We start from the raw sequence: 20,566 nt of genomic DNA, 5'->3' as shown, positions 1-20,566 counted from the left end.
TAAGAAAAACTGACTGTTTATTTATTCTGCCAGAAGGCCCTAGAAGGGGTCAGGCAGCGTCAAAGTCCACTCTCTCAAGGTGGATCAGACAGGTTATTTCTCAGGCCTATAGCTTAAAGGGGAAGATTCCTCCTTTTCAGGTGAAAGCGCACTCTACTAGGGCTGTCAGTGCTTCTTGGGCAGTGCATCACCAGGCCTCCCTGGCTCAGATCTGTAAGGCTGCGACTTGGTCATCAGTCCACACATTCACCAGATTCTATCAGGTGGATGTCAGAGGGCAAGAGGATATCGCCTTCGGGCGCAGTGTACTGCAGGCTGCAGTTTAGGTCCTCAGGTCCCTGGCGGTCTATATTTATGATCTGTGTCTCCCTCCCCTCAACCTGAGCATTGCTATGGGACATCCCACTATGTAATGAAGCTCCTGTGTCCCGTGATGTATGATCAAGAAAATGGGATTTTTATATACAGCTTACCTGTAAAATCCTTTTCTTGAGAGTACATCACGGGACACAGGGCTCCCGCCCCTCTTGGGTTTTACGTGGTTTCCTATTGCTTTGCTACAAAACTGAGGTGGCTCCCAAATGGGAGGGGTTATATAGGGGAGGAATTCTCTTTAATTAGGGTCAACCAGTGTCCAATCACCAGAGGTGCCTATATAACCCACTATGTAATGAAGCTCCTGTGTCCCGTGATGTACTCTCAAGAAAAGGATTTTACAGGTAAGCTGTATATAAAAATCCCATTATTATGTGCAAAAAATAGCAGTCAGCGTGTGCTAGTGTGCAAAAATGCAAAAAATGCAAAAAATTTTCAAAACCTTTCCAAAGAAGGTCCTATATTTAAGGGGCCCCCTTAGAGAATTTTTTGCACAAAAAATGTGCAAAGGATGTACAGAAAAGTGCAAAGAAGGTGCAGAAAAAATGCAGAAAAAAGTACAAAAAAGTGCAACGGTTATACTGTATGCATGATTAGGTTACTAAAAAACGTCCTACACAGACAGTGAAAACAATCCTTTAGAAGAATATAGGGCAAAAAAACAGTCCAGGATAAATACAGTCCAAATAATATTTCAGTTTCAGATTCTTCCAGTGATAACAGATAAAAGTGACTGGTGCTCAAAGCATGAAGAAATTCAGGTGACTTCCGTGCTCACCCCCTCAGGTCCCCACTCACCACAACTATGTGCCCACACGGGGCGTTCAAGCCTTCAGTATTGTACGGTGCGAGATCTAATAATTCCACAGGTGGGCACGTCCTAAAAGGGGGGACATCCGGCAAACCTCCACTCTCCAACTGTGTCACCTTCCTTATTGCATGGACTAGTTTTGCTCAGCAGGTAGTACTGTGCCAGAGGATCCTCAGAAAGATAATAATGAAAGGGATCTCATAGTGCAGTATCTTCAGAAAAAAGTTTTTTTTCCAAAATATATGCTCAAAAAATTTTGCTCAAAAAATATATATGTATGTATTCGCTCACGAGATATATGTTTAAAATTTTTTTATTACGCCAACATAAAAAAACATGAAAAAACAAGAAAAAACAACAAAAACAAAAATAAAATTGTATATGTATAACAAGCTTGTTTTAAAAAGCAAACAGCAAAAAACACAGGCCAAAGGGTATAGATAAAAATATAAATACAAGTATATGTATTTGGCTCCAAAATCACAGTTTCGAACAGGTGATTGACCATATACAAATAAATAATTAATAGCACAGGTTGTTAATACTCATAAACCAGGACGGGGGCATATGATGTCCTCTATGTGGCCAAAAAGATATATATATGGCCGAAGGAGCCCCTGGGTGATATATCCCCTGACCCTGGGGTCACTGTGTAGTGGAAAAAACGTGACACCCTAGGGGAAGAGGAATGTGCTCACCGCTGGTAAATGCCAAAAATAATGTATATATACAACCTAAAAACCGACCTGAGCGGTCTGTCAATACCAGAATGGCAAACGAGGAGACAGGCGGGGATCTGGATACGGAGCTGGCGTGCGTTTCAGCCTGCGCTCCGTCTCAACTCGTCAACCCGGAAGTGGTGTGCGTGGTACATCAGACGCGTTTCGTCATAGGACGTCTTCAGCGACGATCTTCAACAGAGAGAAGCAGCGATACACAAAAAGCAATTCTTATCCTTTATAATATTAAATGTATCTTTAGACTGAACTGTAGTCTTTAGTTCTAGTTATGCCATTCACTCCTCATTCAAATCCATGCATATTCACATCTATAAACTGGTTGTGAAAATCAGTATATGACTAATATAATAACTTGTAAAACAAATACTGTATATTTATTTGCCCTCTCTCAAGGCTTTTTTTTAATAGCATTTATTATTTATCTAAAAGATGTCATTCTCAAATGTTTCAAACATTGAGTTTTCTTATGTATTTCTATGTTTGCAATTATTTTCTTCTTTTCATATTAGTAGTTGTAATTGAAATATGTGTAATTCCACATAGGAATCATCAGCTTTATTTCTGTTTAATACATTTTATTGAAAGTATACATTAGAGTTGTTTGATTTAAGCTGAAGCCCACCAAAATCATGAATAATACCCTCATTTTAAGTGCATATGAGGATGAATATATGTATAAAAAGGTAACTGTTTAATTAAATGACAACAAATGATTGCAATTTATCTTGCAACAAATGAGACTTCGTGTAACCAATTTCTGCCCAGCGCTGAGATTTATGGGTCATTACCTGTTTGGTCTGATATTAAAGGCAAATTAGTTAAGGTTTTCATCTGCTTTGAGGATGCAAATTAATATCCAGCGAAGTTCAGGTCACATTCCTTCAATATAGAAGATATTTGGTGTATATTTAAAGGCTTCCACTGACTTGCATGTTTTAAAAAAATATGTAATTTTGTTTTGCTTTATGTAAAGAATCCCACCAATGTGTTAAGATTTGTAAAAGCTTTTATTATATCTTTGTGTGCATGTTGCATAAAACAATATTTGTTTTTTTTGTTCAAACTTGCTGTGCTTTCTCAGTAACAGTGCAGTGTGGTTACTATGTTTGCAGCTATTCTAATCTCAGTGCACTTCTATAGATGATGCTCTGACAACGTAAAAAAAAAAACGTACTTGGCTGATATGATCATTTTTGTTGTTGTTCAGAAAACAGGCTGATTGCACTGTTTGATATACAGGTGGCCACTAGAGGGAGACCCTGCAGATTAGTATAATCTTACATGTGGTCATACAAACATGGTACATCAAGCCAGTAATAGAAATAAAGATCACACAATAATTATGTTTAAATAAATGTTACAGAAGTTACTGAAAACGAGTACTTAATAGATTTAGGATAAGCTTTTGTGATATTCTAATTCAAATCTAATGCTACATTTCAGCTAGCTGATGTTACAAAAAGTGAAAAAACACAGTGTAGCGCTAAATAGAACAATATGACAGCAATAAACTGAAATGATAAATATGTGAAAACATATAAACACGTGTTATAAACATGCAAAGTGCAAGTCCAATATTCACATGTGTGAACAGGATAAATCAGTGAATGTGAGCTTCAAATCAAAATACATAAAATAAAGGAACTTCTAAAGAAATGTGTCCATCTAATATGTGGCTTCAAGTTCCTCGAGAGTCCTCAATAGAATGGATTATGGTGCAAACAATAAAAGTCTGGCCAGGGCCGCTGATAAGCCAGTACAACTGGCCCTGTTGTACCCGGCCCGTCACCAGGGGGGGCCCAAGCAATCTGAGCAGATTACAGAAAAAAAAGCCTTTCTCCAACTCCCCCTCCTCCGCTCCTCCCTCAGCAGCTGTTCAGCTGCTCTCAGTGAGCACTCATTCCGGTCTAAACATCGCAGAGAGGCGGAGCCTGATTGTGAGATACTGTAGTTTGAGTGAACGGGAGGGGGTGTGGCTAGCTTCGAGTATGATCGCTCACAGGTTCTTCTGGTGTGCACTGCGCACACATGAGCTGTATTATGGTGGCAGCGGATCTGGATTCTCGGGGGACTTCAAGTTAGTCCAGTCACATTAACTGCAATGTAAAGTCTAAATTTTTATATCACTGGATCACACCATGCCTGGAGCTGAATCACACAGGAATGCACTGTGCGTTCCTGTGCAATTCACATGTGGGTCTGTGCAATTTCAACCTCATTCATTTTGAATGGGCTAAAATTGCAATGCACCAAAGGAGTGTATGCACTACTTTTTAACATGCACTGCAACCAGATCACATTAACTTTTTATTGACACCTGCTGCAGATTGCAAAAGCAGTGCATGTTGCATGCAGCTTGAATTACACAGGAATCCACAGCATATTACTTCACAATTCAGATGCAGGCATGGTGTGAACCGGCCCTTAAACATAATATTACTTCTCATTAAAAGTTTAGAAAATAAGTGGGCTTAGCTGACATAAATGCCATTTTCTTTTTCATGTAGAACTGTTTGACTGTGACAAATTGGGCAGTGCAGTTTTGAATGCAGCACAGCATCATCTGCATCCTACACACAGCCATCTTATGCCTTGTACACACAGTCGGACATTCCGACCACAAAATCCGTTGGATTTTTTCAGACGGATTTTGTCCGAAACGTGTGTTGCATACACACGGTCGGACAAAGTTGTCGGACAATCCGATCGTTCAGAACGTGGTGACGTTCATTGTGTACAATGGGACTACGTAGAGGCTAGTAGCCAATAGCTTTGGTCTCGTAATTTGATCTGAGCATGTGTGACACTTTGTCCGTCGGAATTCTCTACAAACGATCGGAAAAAGTCTTAGATCCTGCTCTCAATAGAGTCCAATAGAGCCCACACAGGATTGGATTTTCCGACAATATTATCCGATTGGACCTTTTCCATTGGAATTTCCGACTGTGTGTACAGGGCATTAGACTCTAACCACATGCCCAAGAATTAAGTGTAATTTAACCACTTGCTGACCGCCGCATGTATATATATATATATATACATCAGCAGAATGGCAAGGCTGGGCAAATGGGCGTAAAGGTACGTCCCTTTGAATTTGCCGCCATGTGGTCACGTGTGTGATCCTGCCGCGAGCCCCAAGAGTAGGATCGCAGGTCCCGCGGACTCGATACCCACGATCGTCTCATGGAGCTGAAGAACAGGGAGATGCTAATGTAAACAAGCATCTCCCCATTCTGCCTAGTGACACTGTCACTGATCATAGCTCCCTGTGATCGGGAGCAGAGATCAGTGAAGCGTAATTCATAGCCAAGCCCTTAACAGTTAGAATCACTCCCCGGGACACACTTAACCCCTCCCTAGCCCCCTAGTGGGTAACCCCTTCACTGCCAGTGTTATTTTTACAGTAATCAGTGCAATTTTATAGCACTGATTGCTGTAAAAATAACAATGGTCCCAAAAATGTGTCAAAATTGTCAGAAGTGTCTGCCATAATGTCGCAGTCACAATAAAAATCGCAGATCACCAAAATTACTGGTAAAAAAAAAAATTATTAATAAAAATGCCATAAAACAAACCCTTATTTTGTAGACGCTATAACTTTTGCGCAAACCAATCAAAAAAACACTTATTGAGATATTTTTTTTACCGAAAATATGTAGAAGAATACTTATCGGCCTAAACTGAGGAATTTTTTTTTTTTAAATATATTTTTGGGGGATATTTGTTATAGCAAAAAGTAAAAAACAATGCTTTTTTCAAAATTGTCACTTTATTTTTGTTTATAGCGCAAAAAATAAAAGCCCCAGAGGTGATTAATATCACCAAGAAAGCTCTACTTGTGGGAAAAAAAGGACATAAATTTTGTTTGGGAGCCATGTCGCACGACCGCGCAATTGTCAGTTAAAGCGACGCAGTGGCGAATCGCAAAATGTGCTCTGGTCTTTGGCCAGCAAAATGGTCCAGGGCTTAAGTGGTTAAACCAGGTCCATTTTCCAGCTCCGTGTGGTACATATAGCCACACCCACAATTTAGCCTTTATGTATACCCTAGCCTCTCTGTAGAGGGGTGGGACCAGGGGTGGGGCTGAAGGAGGGACTGGGGGGCTGAAGGGGGCCCCATCAGGTAGGCTGTACGTTGCACCATGATTTCTATCAGTGGCCCTGAGTCTGGCTGTGAGACTTGTTGAAACAGGAAGATCTTCTGTTAAAAGGATGTGGATGGGTACTCTTACCAGATAGGGTGGACCCACTTACCGGCAGTAGTGGGTCAGTCAGCCACCCCTAGTGGCCACAGGGCAAAGCGACTTTGCATAACGTCATTCTGCAGCAGTACAACTGCGGCGGCTGGTCGGCAAGTGGTTAAGGTGAAAAAACACGAGGGTTTACAACCCCTTTAAAGTTTTGGACCAGGGCTGTGGAAGCTCCCCATTGTTGTTCCAATGTTGGTTTATAGTCCTCTATATTAGTTTGTTTTAATTTTCATTACAGGCTCACACTTTGTGAAAAATCATTGGCTGACTACTTGGAATCAAAACGTTTGACATTCCCTAGATTTTATTTTGTTTCTTCAACTGATTTATTGGAAATCATTTCCAAAGGAACTCAGCCTAAACAAGTAAGTGATAAGCATGTGATGGGATACATCTTGTGAAAATATTTGTCTCTGGCAGACTATATTATAATTTTTTGCATTTTTTTCTTGATATATCAAGCAGAGCTAATAGGATTATCACATACAGGCAAATATCTAACATAGAACAATGGCCATTAAGGTGAACGCCTGTACTCAAGGCCATATTAAAAGCATCATGGGTGCAGCGACGCAGGGCTAGTACAACACTATGGAAGCAGAATACCAGGCTTCCATTAGGACTGCCCACCCAGCGCCTGTTATTAATCCCACCATCTGGCAGCAGTGTGTGCAGAATTCAGGGACGGTCAGGCCAGGGGAAATCTTTCCCCGTTGTCCCATTGCTTTCTGTGCGTGGCCTGTTCTTTTTGGACAGCTGGGCCCAGGGCTTTATTTCTCAGAGGATAGGTGCAGGAACTTCCTGCCCCCCCCTTTCCTATGAAGGAGCATGCCACATCGTGGCCAAATTGCACAGTGGGAAGGTCTTAAAGGGGTATTGTTAAATAAAACCAGGAATGCATAACACACAGAGTGCAGGGTACAGGACTGCATAATACACAAAGCTGCATAATACACAGAGCACTGGGCACAGGACTACATAATATACAGAGCGCTGGTCACAGGAATACATAATACATAGAGTGGCAGGCACAGGAATAAATAATACACAGAGCGCTGGGCACCGGAATAAATAATACACAGAGTGTTGGGCACAGGAATACTAAAATCCACAGAGCGCTGGTCACAGGCCTGCATAATCCACAGAGTGCTGGGTCCAGGACTGCATAATACACAAAGTGCTTGGCACAGGACTACCTAATACACAGAGTGCTGGGCACAGGACTACATAATACATAGAGCGCTGGGTTCAGGACTGCATAATACACAGAGCTGCATAATACACATAGTGCTGGGCACAGGACTACAAAATACACAGTGCTGGGCACAGGACTACACAATACACATAGCGCTGGGCACAGGACTGCATAATACACAGCGTGCTGGAGACAGGACTACATAATACACAGGGTGCTGGGCACAGGCTACACAATACACAAAGTGCTGGGCATAGGACTGCATAATACACAGAGCGCTGGGCACAGGACTACATAATACACAGAGCGCTAGTCACAGAAATACATAATACACAAAGCTCTGGGCACAGAAATAAATAATACACAGATCGCTGGGCACAGGCCTGCATAATCCATAGAGTGCTGGGCACAGGACTGCATAATACACAGAGCACTGGGCACAGGACTACATAATACACAGAGCGCTGGTCACAGGAATACATAATACACAGAGCACTGGGCACAGGGCTACATAATACACAGAGCGCAGGCCACAGGAATAAATAATACACAGAGCGCTGGGCACAGGAATAAATAATACACAGAGCACTGTGCACAGGAATACATAATACACAGAGCGCTGGGCACAGGCCTGCATAATCCACAGAGAGCTGGGCACAGGACTGCATAATACGCAGAGCACTGGGCACAGGACTACATAATACACAGAGCGCTGGTGACAAGACTGCATAATAAACAGAGCCCTGGTCACAGGAATACATACGTGGGAGCATGCCACATCATAGGGTGGGTGTTGTCAAATTTCACAGTGGGAGGGTCTTAAAGGGGCACTGTTAAATAAAACCAGGAGTGCATAACACACAGAGTGCTGGCTACAGGACTGCATAATACACAGAGCTGCATAAAACACAGAGTGCTGAACACAGGACTGCATAATACACAGCACTGGGCACAGGACTACATAATACACAGAGCGCTGGTTACAGGAATACATAATACACAGAGCGCTGGGCACATGAATAAATAATACACAGAGCGCTGGGCACAGGAATAAATAATACACAGAGCGCTGGGCACAGGAATACAAAAATCCACAGAGCGCTTGTCACAGGCCTGCATAATCCACAGAGTGCTGGGTTCAGGACTGCATAATACACAGAGTGCTTGGCACAGGACTACCTAATACACAGAGGCTGGGTTCAGGACTGCATAATACACAGAGCTGCATAATACACATAGTGCTGGGCACAGGACTACAAAATACACATAGTGCTGGGCACAAGACTACATAATGCACATAGTGCTGGGCACAGGACTGCATAATACACAGCGTGCTGGGCACAGGACTACATAATACACAGAGCGCTGGTCACAGAAATACATAATATACAGAGCGCTGGGCACAGAAATAAATAATACACAGAACGCTGGGCACAGGCCTGCATAATCCATAGAGCACTGGACACAGGACTGCATAATACACAGAGCGCTGGGCACAGGACTACATAATACACAGAGCGCTGGTCACAGGAATACATAATACACAGAGCACTGGGCACAGGGCTACATAATACACAGAGCGCAGGCCACAGGAATAAATAATACACAGAGCGCTGGGCACAGGAATAAATAATACACAGAGCGCTGTGCACAGGAACACATAATACACAGAGCGCTGGGCACAGGCCTGCATAATCCACAGAGCGCTGGGCACAGGAATACATCATACACAGAGCGCTGGGCACAGGACTGCATAATAAACAGAGCCCTGGTCACAGGAATACATACAAGGGAGCATGCCACATCATAGGGTGGGTGTGGCCAAATTTCAGAGTGGGAGGGTCTTAAAGGGGTATTGTTAAATAAAACCAGGAGTGCATAACACACAGAGTGCTGGGTACAGGACTGCATAATACACAGAGCTGCATAATACACAGAGCGCTGAACACAGGACTGCATAATACACAGAGCGCTGGGCACAGGACTACATAATACACAGAGCGCTGGGCACAGGAATACATAATACACAGAGCGCTTGGCACAGGAATACATAATACACAGAGTGCTGGGTTCAGAAATACATAATACACAGAGCACAGGCCACAGGCCACAGGAATAAATAATACACAGAGCACTAGGCACAGGAATAAATAATACACAGAGCACTAGGCACAGGAATAAATAATACACAGAGCACTAGGCACAGGAATAAATAATACACAGAGCGCTGTGCACAGGAATACATAATCCACAGAGCGCTGGGCACAGGCCTGCATAATCCACAGATCGCTGGGCACAGGACTGCATAATACACAGAGAGCTGGTCACAGGAATACATCATACACAGAGCGCTGTGCACAGGACTGCATAATAAACAGAGCCCTGGTCACAGGAATGCATATGAGGGAGCATGCCACATCATAGCGTGGGTGTGGCCAAATTTCACAGTGGGAGGGTTTTAAAGGGGCATTGTTAAATAAAACCAGGAGTGCATAACACACAGAGTGCTGGGTACAGGACCGCATAATAGACAGAGCTCCATAATACACAGAGCGCTGGGCACAGGACTGCATAATACACAGAACACTGGGCACAGGAGTACATAATACACAGTGCGCTGGGCACAGAAATACATAATATACAGAGTGCTGGGTTCAGAAATGCATAATAAACAGAGTGCTGGGCACAGGAATGCATAATACACATAGTGCTGGGTTCAGGAAGACTGACAACTGGCCTGTCTGAACCATTGAGGTTGTCAGGCATAATGGCTACATCCAACATTTCAGCTTCTGCATACGTCACCAAGGACGATTTGGCTTCAGCATTAGCTAGTTTGAAGGGAAAAATAGCCAACATGATAGTGTCAAAATGTGAAAGGTCCCCTTCTCCCCCTCCTGACCTTCCAGTTTTGGCAGTTGACATTGAGGTGCCATTGGGTGACCAGGAAGAAGGGCAGACTCCTTCTGTGGATGCAGTTTCAGAGGAGTCCTTCTCAACTTTGCAATCCCAAAAACTGCTAGTCCAATCTCTTAAAAAGTTGGTCCATTCTAGTTACAAGTTGCCCCCAATGGAGGTGGCTGAGGCCCCCTTTTCTTCTTTTGGTTCTTTAAGGTCTTCACAGGGCCCACATGCTTTCCCTTACACCCACTGCTGGAGCAACTAATATATTGTTCCTCCTTTCTCTTCTTTATCCCATATGTCCCATATTGATACGTGTCTTCCTCCCCTCAGGGGCATTGCTTTGGGACATCCCACATAGTAATTACTATGGCTGTTCTGTGTCCTGTGATGTACGATAAAGAAAATAGGATTTTTAATACAGCTTACCTATAAAATACTTTTCTTGGAGTACGTATGGGACACAGAGGTCCCTCCCCTCTTGCTGGGATATACATTGCTTTGCTACACAACTGAGGTACTTCCTGTATGGGAGGGGTTATATAGAGGGGGATTTCCTGTCTTTTGGGCGTGCCAGTGTCCATTCACCTATAGGTAGCGTATAACCCACAGTGTAATTACTATGGCTGCTTTGTGTCTCGCGATGTACTCCAAGAAAAGGATTTTACAGCTAAGCTGTATTAAAAATCATATTTTTTAGCTCCTTTTCTGCATAAGCAGAGTGATTTGTGCAAAATGTCTGTGAAACAGTAACAGATTAAATACCTAGGCTTGGTTGTAACAAATTCAGTGACAGACTAAATGTCTTTATGCTCCTTACCATTCTTAAAAATCGGTTAAATTCTTGGAAGAATCTCCCAGTCTCACTAATTGGAAAAAAATCAATCTGATAAATATGAAGATTTTACCTTTATTCTTACATATACTTAGGAACTCCCCAGTATGGATTCCCAAAACAATCTGTAAATCTTTTGATGGTCTCCTATTGTCATTTTTATAGCATGGTAGGATGGTCATTTTGCAGCAGCTCTGCTAGGAGGGGGGTCTGGTGGTACCTAGTTTTTTTTAAAATACTCCCCTGCTGGTCTACTTTTCTATGCGCTCTGTACTAAAAGCATGGGGCGTGGTTCATGGATGTACATCCAAGGTTTATTCCTGGTTTTCCCCTCAATCACCGCTGTGGAAAAGCCCAAATTTAATACAGTACTACCTATACCCTACCCGGTAGTCTGGACAAAATATGGTATTAAGACGCTGCAGCATATTGTGTCCCAAGGTTTCCAGAGGAACTTTGATTATTTGAGTGCTTTATCAACTACCTAACACTCACTTCTTTAGATCTTTATAACTATGACACGCTTTTCAGTCCCAATTTGGCACTGGCCACATACCCTAGAACATGGGTGCTCAATCTGTGGCCCTCCGGCTGTTGAGGAACTACAAGTCCCATCATGCCTCTGCCTTTGGGTGTCATGCTTGTAATGCCTCATGGGACTTATAGTTCTGATACAGCTGGAGAGCTGGATTGAGCACCCATGCCCTAGAAGCTAGGGATATGGAATTATTGATCTGGGATGAGTCACTGGCCAAATCATTGTCCACCATTTCCAGAAAATGCTGTATCGATACTGCATTGTAAAATGGTTTGACAAGCAGTGGCCCCTAGCTTGGATCAGGAGGAGTGGGAGGATGTTTGAGAGGCCCCTTTTACCAGATTAGTCTCTACCAGGGACAGTTTAATACAGTTAAAATTTTTGCACAGGGTCTATTTCACACCAGCCAGACTGGTTAAGATTTTCTGGAATCAGTCCTCTCTTTGCTGGCGCTGTTCCACTCCAGCTGCAGATTTAATGCATGCATTTTGGGATTGTCCAGCTATTAGACCCTTTTGGAAACAGATTTTGACCTCTATCTCTTTAGTTACCAGCATTTCCTCTCCTCTCTCTATAGAAATCTGTCTATTAAGTTTAGTTGACTTTCTTGCCACTATTAAAGCTAGATGTACTCTCCTCACATTGTTATTATTTTATGCCAGAAAACAAATTATATTAAAGTGGAAGAAAATGTCAGCACCATGTTTGGTGGCATGGAAGTTTGATAAAGTGTGGAGAGTATGGCTCTCTTTCGCTAATACTGTTGGTGATTGAATGATTATTAGACATGCGCAAATTTGTTTAGTTTAATTTGGTTTTGGATAGATTTGTTACGTTACTTATTTTGTTAGGTTGATTTGTTTCGGAATTCGTTTAGTTTAGTTTCATTTAATTTTGTTTCATTTATAACGTTTCTAACGAATTTCAAATTTGGATCAGTGGAAAAATGATTGACCGATTTAAATACTGTGGGAAGAATAGATGGTTGTTAAGGAGCGGGCCGGGAAGCCAGGCACCACGTCCTTAAAAACCGATAACTCATCAGCTGTCAGTGGGCTTCCCCACTGACAGCTGAAATGTAAACAAAAGAATGCCAGCAATAAAAAAATCAGAAAAACAAAAACAACGTGGCCCCCCCCCCCCCCAATCTATACCAGGCCTTTTCGGGTCTAGTATGGGTTTTAAGGGAAATCCCATGCCAAAATGTAAAAAAATAAAAATGGCGTGGGGTCCCCCACAAAATTTATACCAGGCCCTTATCCAATCCAAGCATTCAGCCCTGCAGGTCAGGAAAGTGGGGGGGGGGGGGAGTGAGCACCCCCTCTCCTGAACCATAGCAGACCACATGCCCTCAACGGGGGAGGGGTGCTTTTGGGCTTTCCTGCTAGCTGAATGAAGAAAATGAACTGTGTATGCCCAGCTTAACTATGCTGTACATACCAAATGCAGAGAGCACAGCTGTGTACCTGCAGAAAGCTAGAGTGGGAAGATATGAGAATGGTAATCCCAGGAGTGGAGGACACAAGGAGAGAGTACAGCTGCAAAGTGCTGGAATTGCTTTTTTTCTGGATTTACTGCATAGATCTGGAAGAAATGCCTTTAGCCTGAAGATGAGACTTAAAGTATTACTAAACACACAATTTGATAAATAATATCAAATAAATGCTTAAACCATCATGTTTTTGAGCTCAAATTTATTTTCGTGCTAAAGTGTGGTGTGGGCTATCTAGGGGGAGGTTATGCCAATCACAGTCCTTTTTTACACCTATTTTGCTGCTATAGTATAGAGCTGTTTAGTGGGTATGAAGGAGGAGGGAGGGAGTGGGCTGTCATTTATCCCTGTGTATACACCCACATGTTGAACTCTATAGTCATGTGATCTGCACAGATAATAAAGAGATGAAAATGAATGGCTTAGAAGGGAACTGAAACTAGAGCATGTTCAGTAGATGTGGCAACATCTGGTCCACACAATCTCAGGCTGCAACGGGGACACAGACAAGGAGGGAAGGGCAGTGAGCAGCGGGATCAACTGCATGTGATACAACATGTACTGGCATGTGATGTGAGTTTATTGACACTTTAAGCTAGTAAACAGCTTAATGTAGCCACACATTTTAAGATTTCTCTCATTTGCGGTCAGAGGCTAAATAAGAAATCAATAGACACTAAACAGTGTGGATAGAGAAATCTCTTCTGCCGGCTTTTGGATTCTTACAGTCTCTGCTCCTATGGCTGTCTGAATACCTGAACAGTGACTGCATCTGTTTGACTGCATTCGTTGTTTGGCCAAGAAATTTCCACTCTGCAGGACATCCCATTGCTCAAATTTAGGCTATTTTAGCAGGAATCACTTGAAAATCAAGCTGTGTATGGCCAGCATATGTATAGTCTAATCTAAGCTTCCTGTAGCAGATAATCTTAAAATCTCTACATTTAACAAAATAACAGGGAAAAAAAAGAGAGAGCCCCTAACAATCGGAAAAGTCGCACAAAAAATTACATTGAGGTAAAGAATACAATAATACCTTAAATATATGCTCACTGGATATGCACTGTACTTTTCCTTTCATAATAATAATCATTAGTACATATTCCCTCTTTATTATTATGAATTAAAGTATTTTAAAATAAGAACCATCAGTGTATATTTTCAAACATATTTTAACAGGTGATTCGACACTTTCTGAAGCTGTTTGACAACATTGCTGATTTGAGATTTGATGATGAAAATGGAGAATGTAAGATTGCTATAGGGATGTACAGCAAAGAGCAAGAGTTTGTTTATTTTACCAACCCATGTCCGTGTGAAGGCCAGGTAAGCCTATGCATATAATATCTGCATCAGCTGTAAAAGAGGATTTCATATAAAAGGCAACAAGCCCCATTCAAAAAAGTATCTTGCATGTGTTATTTAGATGTCCAGACACATTTTGCCAATTCACCATACAGTTGCGGTATTTATCGCAAAACGCACAAAACTGTCAGTAAATACTACATGAAAAGGGATTAAAGTCAATTCACAGAAATAAAATAAATAATTAAATGCATGTGGTAATTACATTTTGATTCAATTATAACTAAAGGAAAACATTTTGGATAGAGTGAAGGTGGATTAGAACACCTATCAGGTTTTTATTACTATCTGTGCCCCCATTAGGTAGATTTACCCTCTCTATAGTTGTCCTGTTTACTATTATCGTTGAAAGTAAAAGAAAATACAAAATTTTGGGTTATCCCCAGAAAAGTAATAGAGGGGAAATCGTCCAATGGGACTCAGATGGCAAAAAAAACCTGACATGAGTTATAATCCTCTTACTCTATCCAAAATGCACCAAAAAAAGAAAGTTGTGCCTATAGTTCTACTTTAAGGCAAATAGGCTGTGCAATTTGCATGTTGCCCTAGAGCTTAGTAAATGAGGTAAAGCTTCACTTTACAAAAAATACCCAATCACATGCAAGGAAAATAAAAAAAAATGCATTTTTGCTAGCATATTATTGAATGATGGAAGTCATTTACCAAGCTCTGGAGTAACTGCATTTGCAAAGTCCTCAGTCTATGTGCCTTTAATAAATCCACTAAGTTATATTTAGTAAATCCACCAACTATGTTTAGTAAATGCACCCCATTACATGTAGTGAAATATATCCATTTTCTCTGGTCATTTTGACAGATTTTGGAGACTTTTTTGTGTATATACCAGCATATCCATCATTTGCTACAAACCTCCCAATAACTCCAAACATAATATAATGTACGTGCATATCACAACGGTCTAATCTCTTGTTAGAACATAAGTCATATGTAGTGAGAATACTTTACTTATTCACAATTATTTTTAGAGATATCTTTAGCTCAAATATTCACACAACAGAAGTATTCCTACAAAGCTGTGGCTCTTGAGCTGTAAGGAGAAGAGTGTCTTCAGTTTGGAAGTTTTACAGATGGTCTGTGTAATCTGGTACATTTTTACATGTCAGCTTTGGATTCAGTTAAAATTATATATTAAAATTACCAATAAATAGTGGTTTAGAAATACATTTTAATTAACATAAGAATTTCCTGCTTTGTGGTAGGCGGAGAGTTGGTTGGGGCTTTTGGAGGAAGCTATGAAATCAACAGTACGTCGGGAAATCATGGATGCTGTAGCAGGGTATGAGGATAAATTGAGGGACCAATGGCTGTTTGATTACTCTGCCCAAGTTGCCCTAACTGCTAGCCAGATCTGGTGGGCAACCGATGTGGAAATTGCCTTTGAAAGATTTGAAGAAGGCTTTGAGAATGCTCTGAAGGATTATAACCGCAAACAGGTAATAATTAGATATAAAGCCACAAATTATTATATTCTATATAACATTCTATATTTTATTATCTTTAATCAGTGCATTGTGACAAGGCTGAATGAGTTTAAAACTTTTTTTTTTCTTGAAAGCAAACCTGTTAGTTACATGAAAGTTTCTTAAAAGTAAAATTTGCCTTGAGTTGCAGGCACCACAAATTTGTAAATCCTCCTTTCTGTCATTGAGGATCTTTCCAATCCTAGGCATGCTCTTACTGCTAATTAAAATTATCTGCCAGTGTAGCTTTAGCCACACCCTTCAATTATGCAATCATCCTATGAAAGGACCTTAATGTCTAATATTTATAATATTGATCTTCTGATTGGTTTGTGTAGGAGTAGAAGCTGAAGAGGAGGCTAAATTTTATTTAGCCCCCAACATTGGGGGCCCCTGTTCTGCATTTTCATTTTGGATGGGGTGATGAAGAATTAATGCTGTCTGAAAATGTACTCTCTATTTCTTTTGGTGACCAGAAATCTCGTGTTACAGTTACTGAATGAATGTGGCCCGTTAGTGTTACAAGGTCTCAGGTGTAAATGCGGAGCAGGTGTGTTAAATATGGTGTTATCACTTTTACTCTCCCATACTGGTCACTGGAACTTCCACATGGCACCGCATGGCAAAGAACTCTCTGAGGATCTTAAAAAAAAGAATTGTTGCTCTACATAAAGATGGCCTAGGCTATAAGAAGATTGTGTAGATCCTGAAACTGAGCTGCAGCACAGTGGCCAAGACCATACAGAGGTTGAACAGGACAGATTCCACTCAGAACAGGCCACACCATGGTCGACCAAAGAAGTTGAGTGCATATGCTCAGCGTCATATCAGAGGTTGTCTTTAGGAAATAGACGAATGAGTGCTGCCAGCATTGCTGCAGAGGTTGAAGAGGTGGGGGGGGTCAGCCTGTCAGTGCTCAGACCATACACCGCACACTGCATCAAATTGGTCTGCATGGCTGTCATCCCGGAAGGAAGTCTCTTCAAATGATGATGCACAAGAAAGCCCGCAAACAGTTTGCTGAAGACTAAGACTAAGGACCTGGATTACTGGAACCATGTCCTGTGGTCTGATGAGACCAAGATAAACTTATGTGGTTCAGATAGTGTCAATTGTTTGTGGCAGTAACCAGGTGAGGACTGGAGTGCAAAGACAAGTGTGTCTTTCCTACAGTCAAGCATGGTGGTGGGAGTGTCATGGTCTGGAGCCGCATGAGTGTTGTCGGCATTGGGGAGCTACAGTTCATTGAGGGAACCATGAATGCCAACATGTACTGTGACATAATAAAGCAGAGCATGATCCCCTCCGTTCAGAGACTGTGCCGCAGGGCATTATTCCAACATAATGTCCACAGACACACCTCCAAGATGACCACTGCCTTGCTAAAGAAGCTGAGAGTAAAGGTGATGGACTTGGCCAAGCATGTTTCCAGGCATACCTCTATTGAGCATCTGTGGGGCATCCTCAAACGGAAGGTGGAAGAGCGCCAGGTCTCTAACATCCACCAGCTCCGTACTGTCGTCATGGAGGAGTGGAAGAGGACTCCAGTGGCAACCTGTGAAGCTCTGGTGAACTCCATGACCAAGAGGGTTAAGGCAGTGCTGGAAAATAATGGAGGCCACAGAAAATATTGACACTTTGGGCCCAATTTAAACATTTTCACTTAGGGGTGTACTCACTTTTGCTGCCAGCGGTTTAGACATTAATGGCTGTGTGTTGAGTTATTTTGAGTGGACATCAAATTCACACTGTTATACAAGCTGTACACTCACTACATTACATTGTAGCAAAGTGTGATTTCATCCGTGTTGTCACATGAAAAGAAATAATAAAATATTTACAAAATGTGAGGGGTGTACTCACTTTGTGAGATACTGTATATGTGTACATATATTTTTTTAGATTTTCACATATTTTTAAATTACGCATTTATGTCCATGTGTACATGGACACAATCTGAAAAGGATACGTTTGGTCAGGTGACCAGTAGATTATACGAATAAAAGACAGATTGGGATCGATGGTCCTACAGCTATGATTAAGCACCACTAACGGTGTGAAATGCGTCAACTATCTACATCTGTACCTGTGCCTCTGTTGGTGTATGGATCACATTATATCAATAAAGGTGTTAAATTGAAGTGCGGCCATCCATTTTCCTTTCCTCTACAAATTGCTTCTGCTGAACTGGCACACTTCATCTCCTAAGTGAGCAAGGATGATGTGAATGCGGGACCATAACCTGGACCGGTAATCTCTTTTGATTTTATGTACAAAAAAAATAAAGTTTAGACTTTAGATTTACTTTATTACTCTGAAAAAGTTTGCTTAACTTTTTCAAACCATTTAAATTGTAGAAGTGCACACATGTAGATAGGTTTAGCATTTATCCAAATATGTTTGGAATATATACAATATCATCTTCATGTTCTCTATGATAGCACTTATGTTCAGTAACAGGTAAAACAGAAGTTTGGAGTTTTAGGCTGCTAACTGCATAAAGTAACACCAGTGGCATCTCAGCAGTACAAATGAAATAAAATAGGCTCTAGACCCCTTTCATAATATTGTACAATAGCTCCACTCCATTGATATATTCCAACTAATGGACTCAAATAATATATATTTGCATAGCACAGCAAGGGATTATGGGCAATAGAATGCAAATTATCCCACATCCAGCATCACTTTTAAACACCGTCCATTTTTAAAAGCCTTCGCTCTATACCTTAACATGGGAAAATGGATGAAAATTAGTCACTTTGACCTAAATGTTGTAAGAGAAAAGTTCTCAGGTCTAAAACCCCAAGTATGTATAATTATTTGCATACTTAAATTCCTTTTTTTTTCTTAAAGTGAAATGCGCTAGTTAATGGCACAATTTTGAAAAGTTGTTTGTTTTGATGGGAACAACAATGCATGTCTTGTCGAAGGCGCGATACATTTCATAGATGCATTTAGCACTTTATGCATGATAGATTTTATTCTACTGAGTTTAATATCTCATCTGAATATAATTATTTTGCAGATTGCTCAGCTGAATGCCCTTATAAACATGCTGTTAGGGGAACTTACCCCTGGGGTGCGTCAGAAGATCATGACAATATGCACAATTGATGTTCATGCGAGAGATGTGGTAGCCAAGCTTATTGCACAGAAGGTAATTTAATGCAGAGCAATTACCCTAATGCATTTTTAAAAGCATGAAATAAAGAATAATTTCATTTGTTGAAAAGCTCGCCCCTGCCTATGTGTAAAAGTGACAGAATGTTTTGATGGAGTAATTTTTTTTGTTACATTCCTACATTCACATTTAGACAATTATATTTATGACTTCAAGAATTGGAAAATTTTCACAGAAAAAAAAGAATTGTCTAAATGTTTAAGGATTATGCCAGTAATTGGATTTGCAACTTTTTAACATGACAGCTGTATTCATTTTTGCTTCTGTGATATTGTTCTGGAAAACAATTCCTGTTAATAAATACTTTTCTTAACTTAAGACAAGGAAAGCAAGTTACTTCATTTGCTTACATATAAAATTATTTTATAATTTGTCACGTTTTACAAGGAGCTTAATGGAATTTCAGTCTTAGACTAATGGCTGTATAATAGCTAAACTATTGGTTGCTTCTATGATCAAAAATGAGTTTCAAGACCTCTGGGCTGCTACATTTTCCTCAAATTTTATCCCATGTACAAGCAGACATTCACATTGAATCCAAGTCTTTAAATGCACTCCTGGAAAGGTTTTTCCATATAGCGGCATAACCCTCACTTTGTTATAGCTAACCTTAATCACTTCAGCCTGGAAGGATTTGCCCCCTTGCGGAAGAGGCTATTTTTTGCGTTACGGCACTGTGTCGCTTTAACTGACAATTGCGTGGTTGTGTGACGCTGTACCCAAACAAAATTTATGTCCTTTTTTTCCCTAGAAGGAGAGCTTTATTTTGGTAGTATTTGATCACCTCTGCGGTTTTAATTTTTTGCGCTATAAAAAAAAAAATCGACAATTCTAAAAAACACAATATTGTTTAGTTTTTGCTATAATAACTATCCCCAAATTTAAAAACACATTTTTCCTCAATTTAGGCCAATATGTATACTTCGTCATGTTTTTGGTAAAAAAAAAAATCACAATAAGCATTCTAACTGTAGGGGGGATGGGACTGACTAGGGAAGGAGAGAGATCTGTGTTCATACTTATTATGAACACACAATCTCTCTCCTCGACCCTGAAAGAACCGGAATTTGTGTGTTTACACACACAGGTCCCGGTTCTCGCTCTGTCACGAGCGCTCACTGGTGGCCGGCGGTCATCGCATCTGCCAGGCACACACATTGGCTCCAGAGACATGCGGTGAGCTGTGATGTCTAAAAGAAGCGACGTACAGCTACGGCAATTTGGTCAGCCATGCCAACCTGCCACAGTATAACTGTGGTGGCTGGTCAGCTAGCGGTTAATCATACTTTCTTACAACTGTTTTGGGAAAGTTTCTCCACTGCTAAAATAAAAGTAATCTTTGATTTTGATTTCAATTGAGTTTGCAAATTTCATTTCAGGGTCTCTATCCTTTTTACTAA

General features: G+C 41.0%; 1 protein-coding gene across 1 annotated transcript in view; it reads left to right on the top strand.

The window, feature by feature from the left end:
- Positions 1-20,566, top strand: part of LOC143925685 (dynein axonemal heavy chain 11-like) — a 701,866-nt gene that overhangs the window by 121,163 nt on the left and 560,137 nt on the right. The window contains exons 16-19 of the mRNA XM_077450147.1: positions 6,414-6,540; positions 14,316-14,462; positions 15,722-15,955; positions 19,011-19,142. Of these exons, the coding sequence (XP_077306273.1) occupies positions 6,414-6,540; positions 14,316-14,462; positions 15,722-15,955; positions 19,011-19,142 (640 nt within the window). The remainder of the gene's footprint in view (positions 1-6,413; positions 6,541-14,315; positions 14,463-15,721; positions 15,956-19,010; positions 19,143-20,566) is intronic.

The sequence above is a fragment of the Lithobates pipiens genome, unplaced genomic scaffold (genome assembly GCF_037356315.1).
Source record: "Lithobates pipiens isolate NorthernLeopardFrog02 unplaced genomic scaffold, aLitPip1_a1.2 Scaffold_22, whole genome shotgun sequence".
NCBI lineage: Eukaryota > Metazoa > Chordata > Amphibia > Anura > Ranidae > Lithobates > Lithobates pipiens.
The sequence above is the reverse complement of the archived record's forward strand: the minus strand, read 5'-3'. Positions and strand labels throughout refer to the sequence as shown.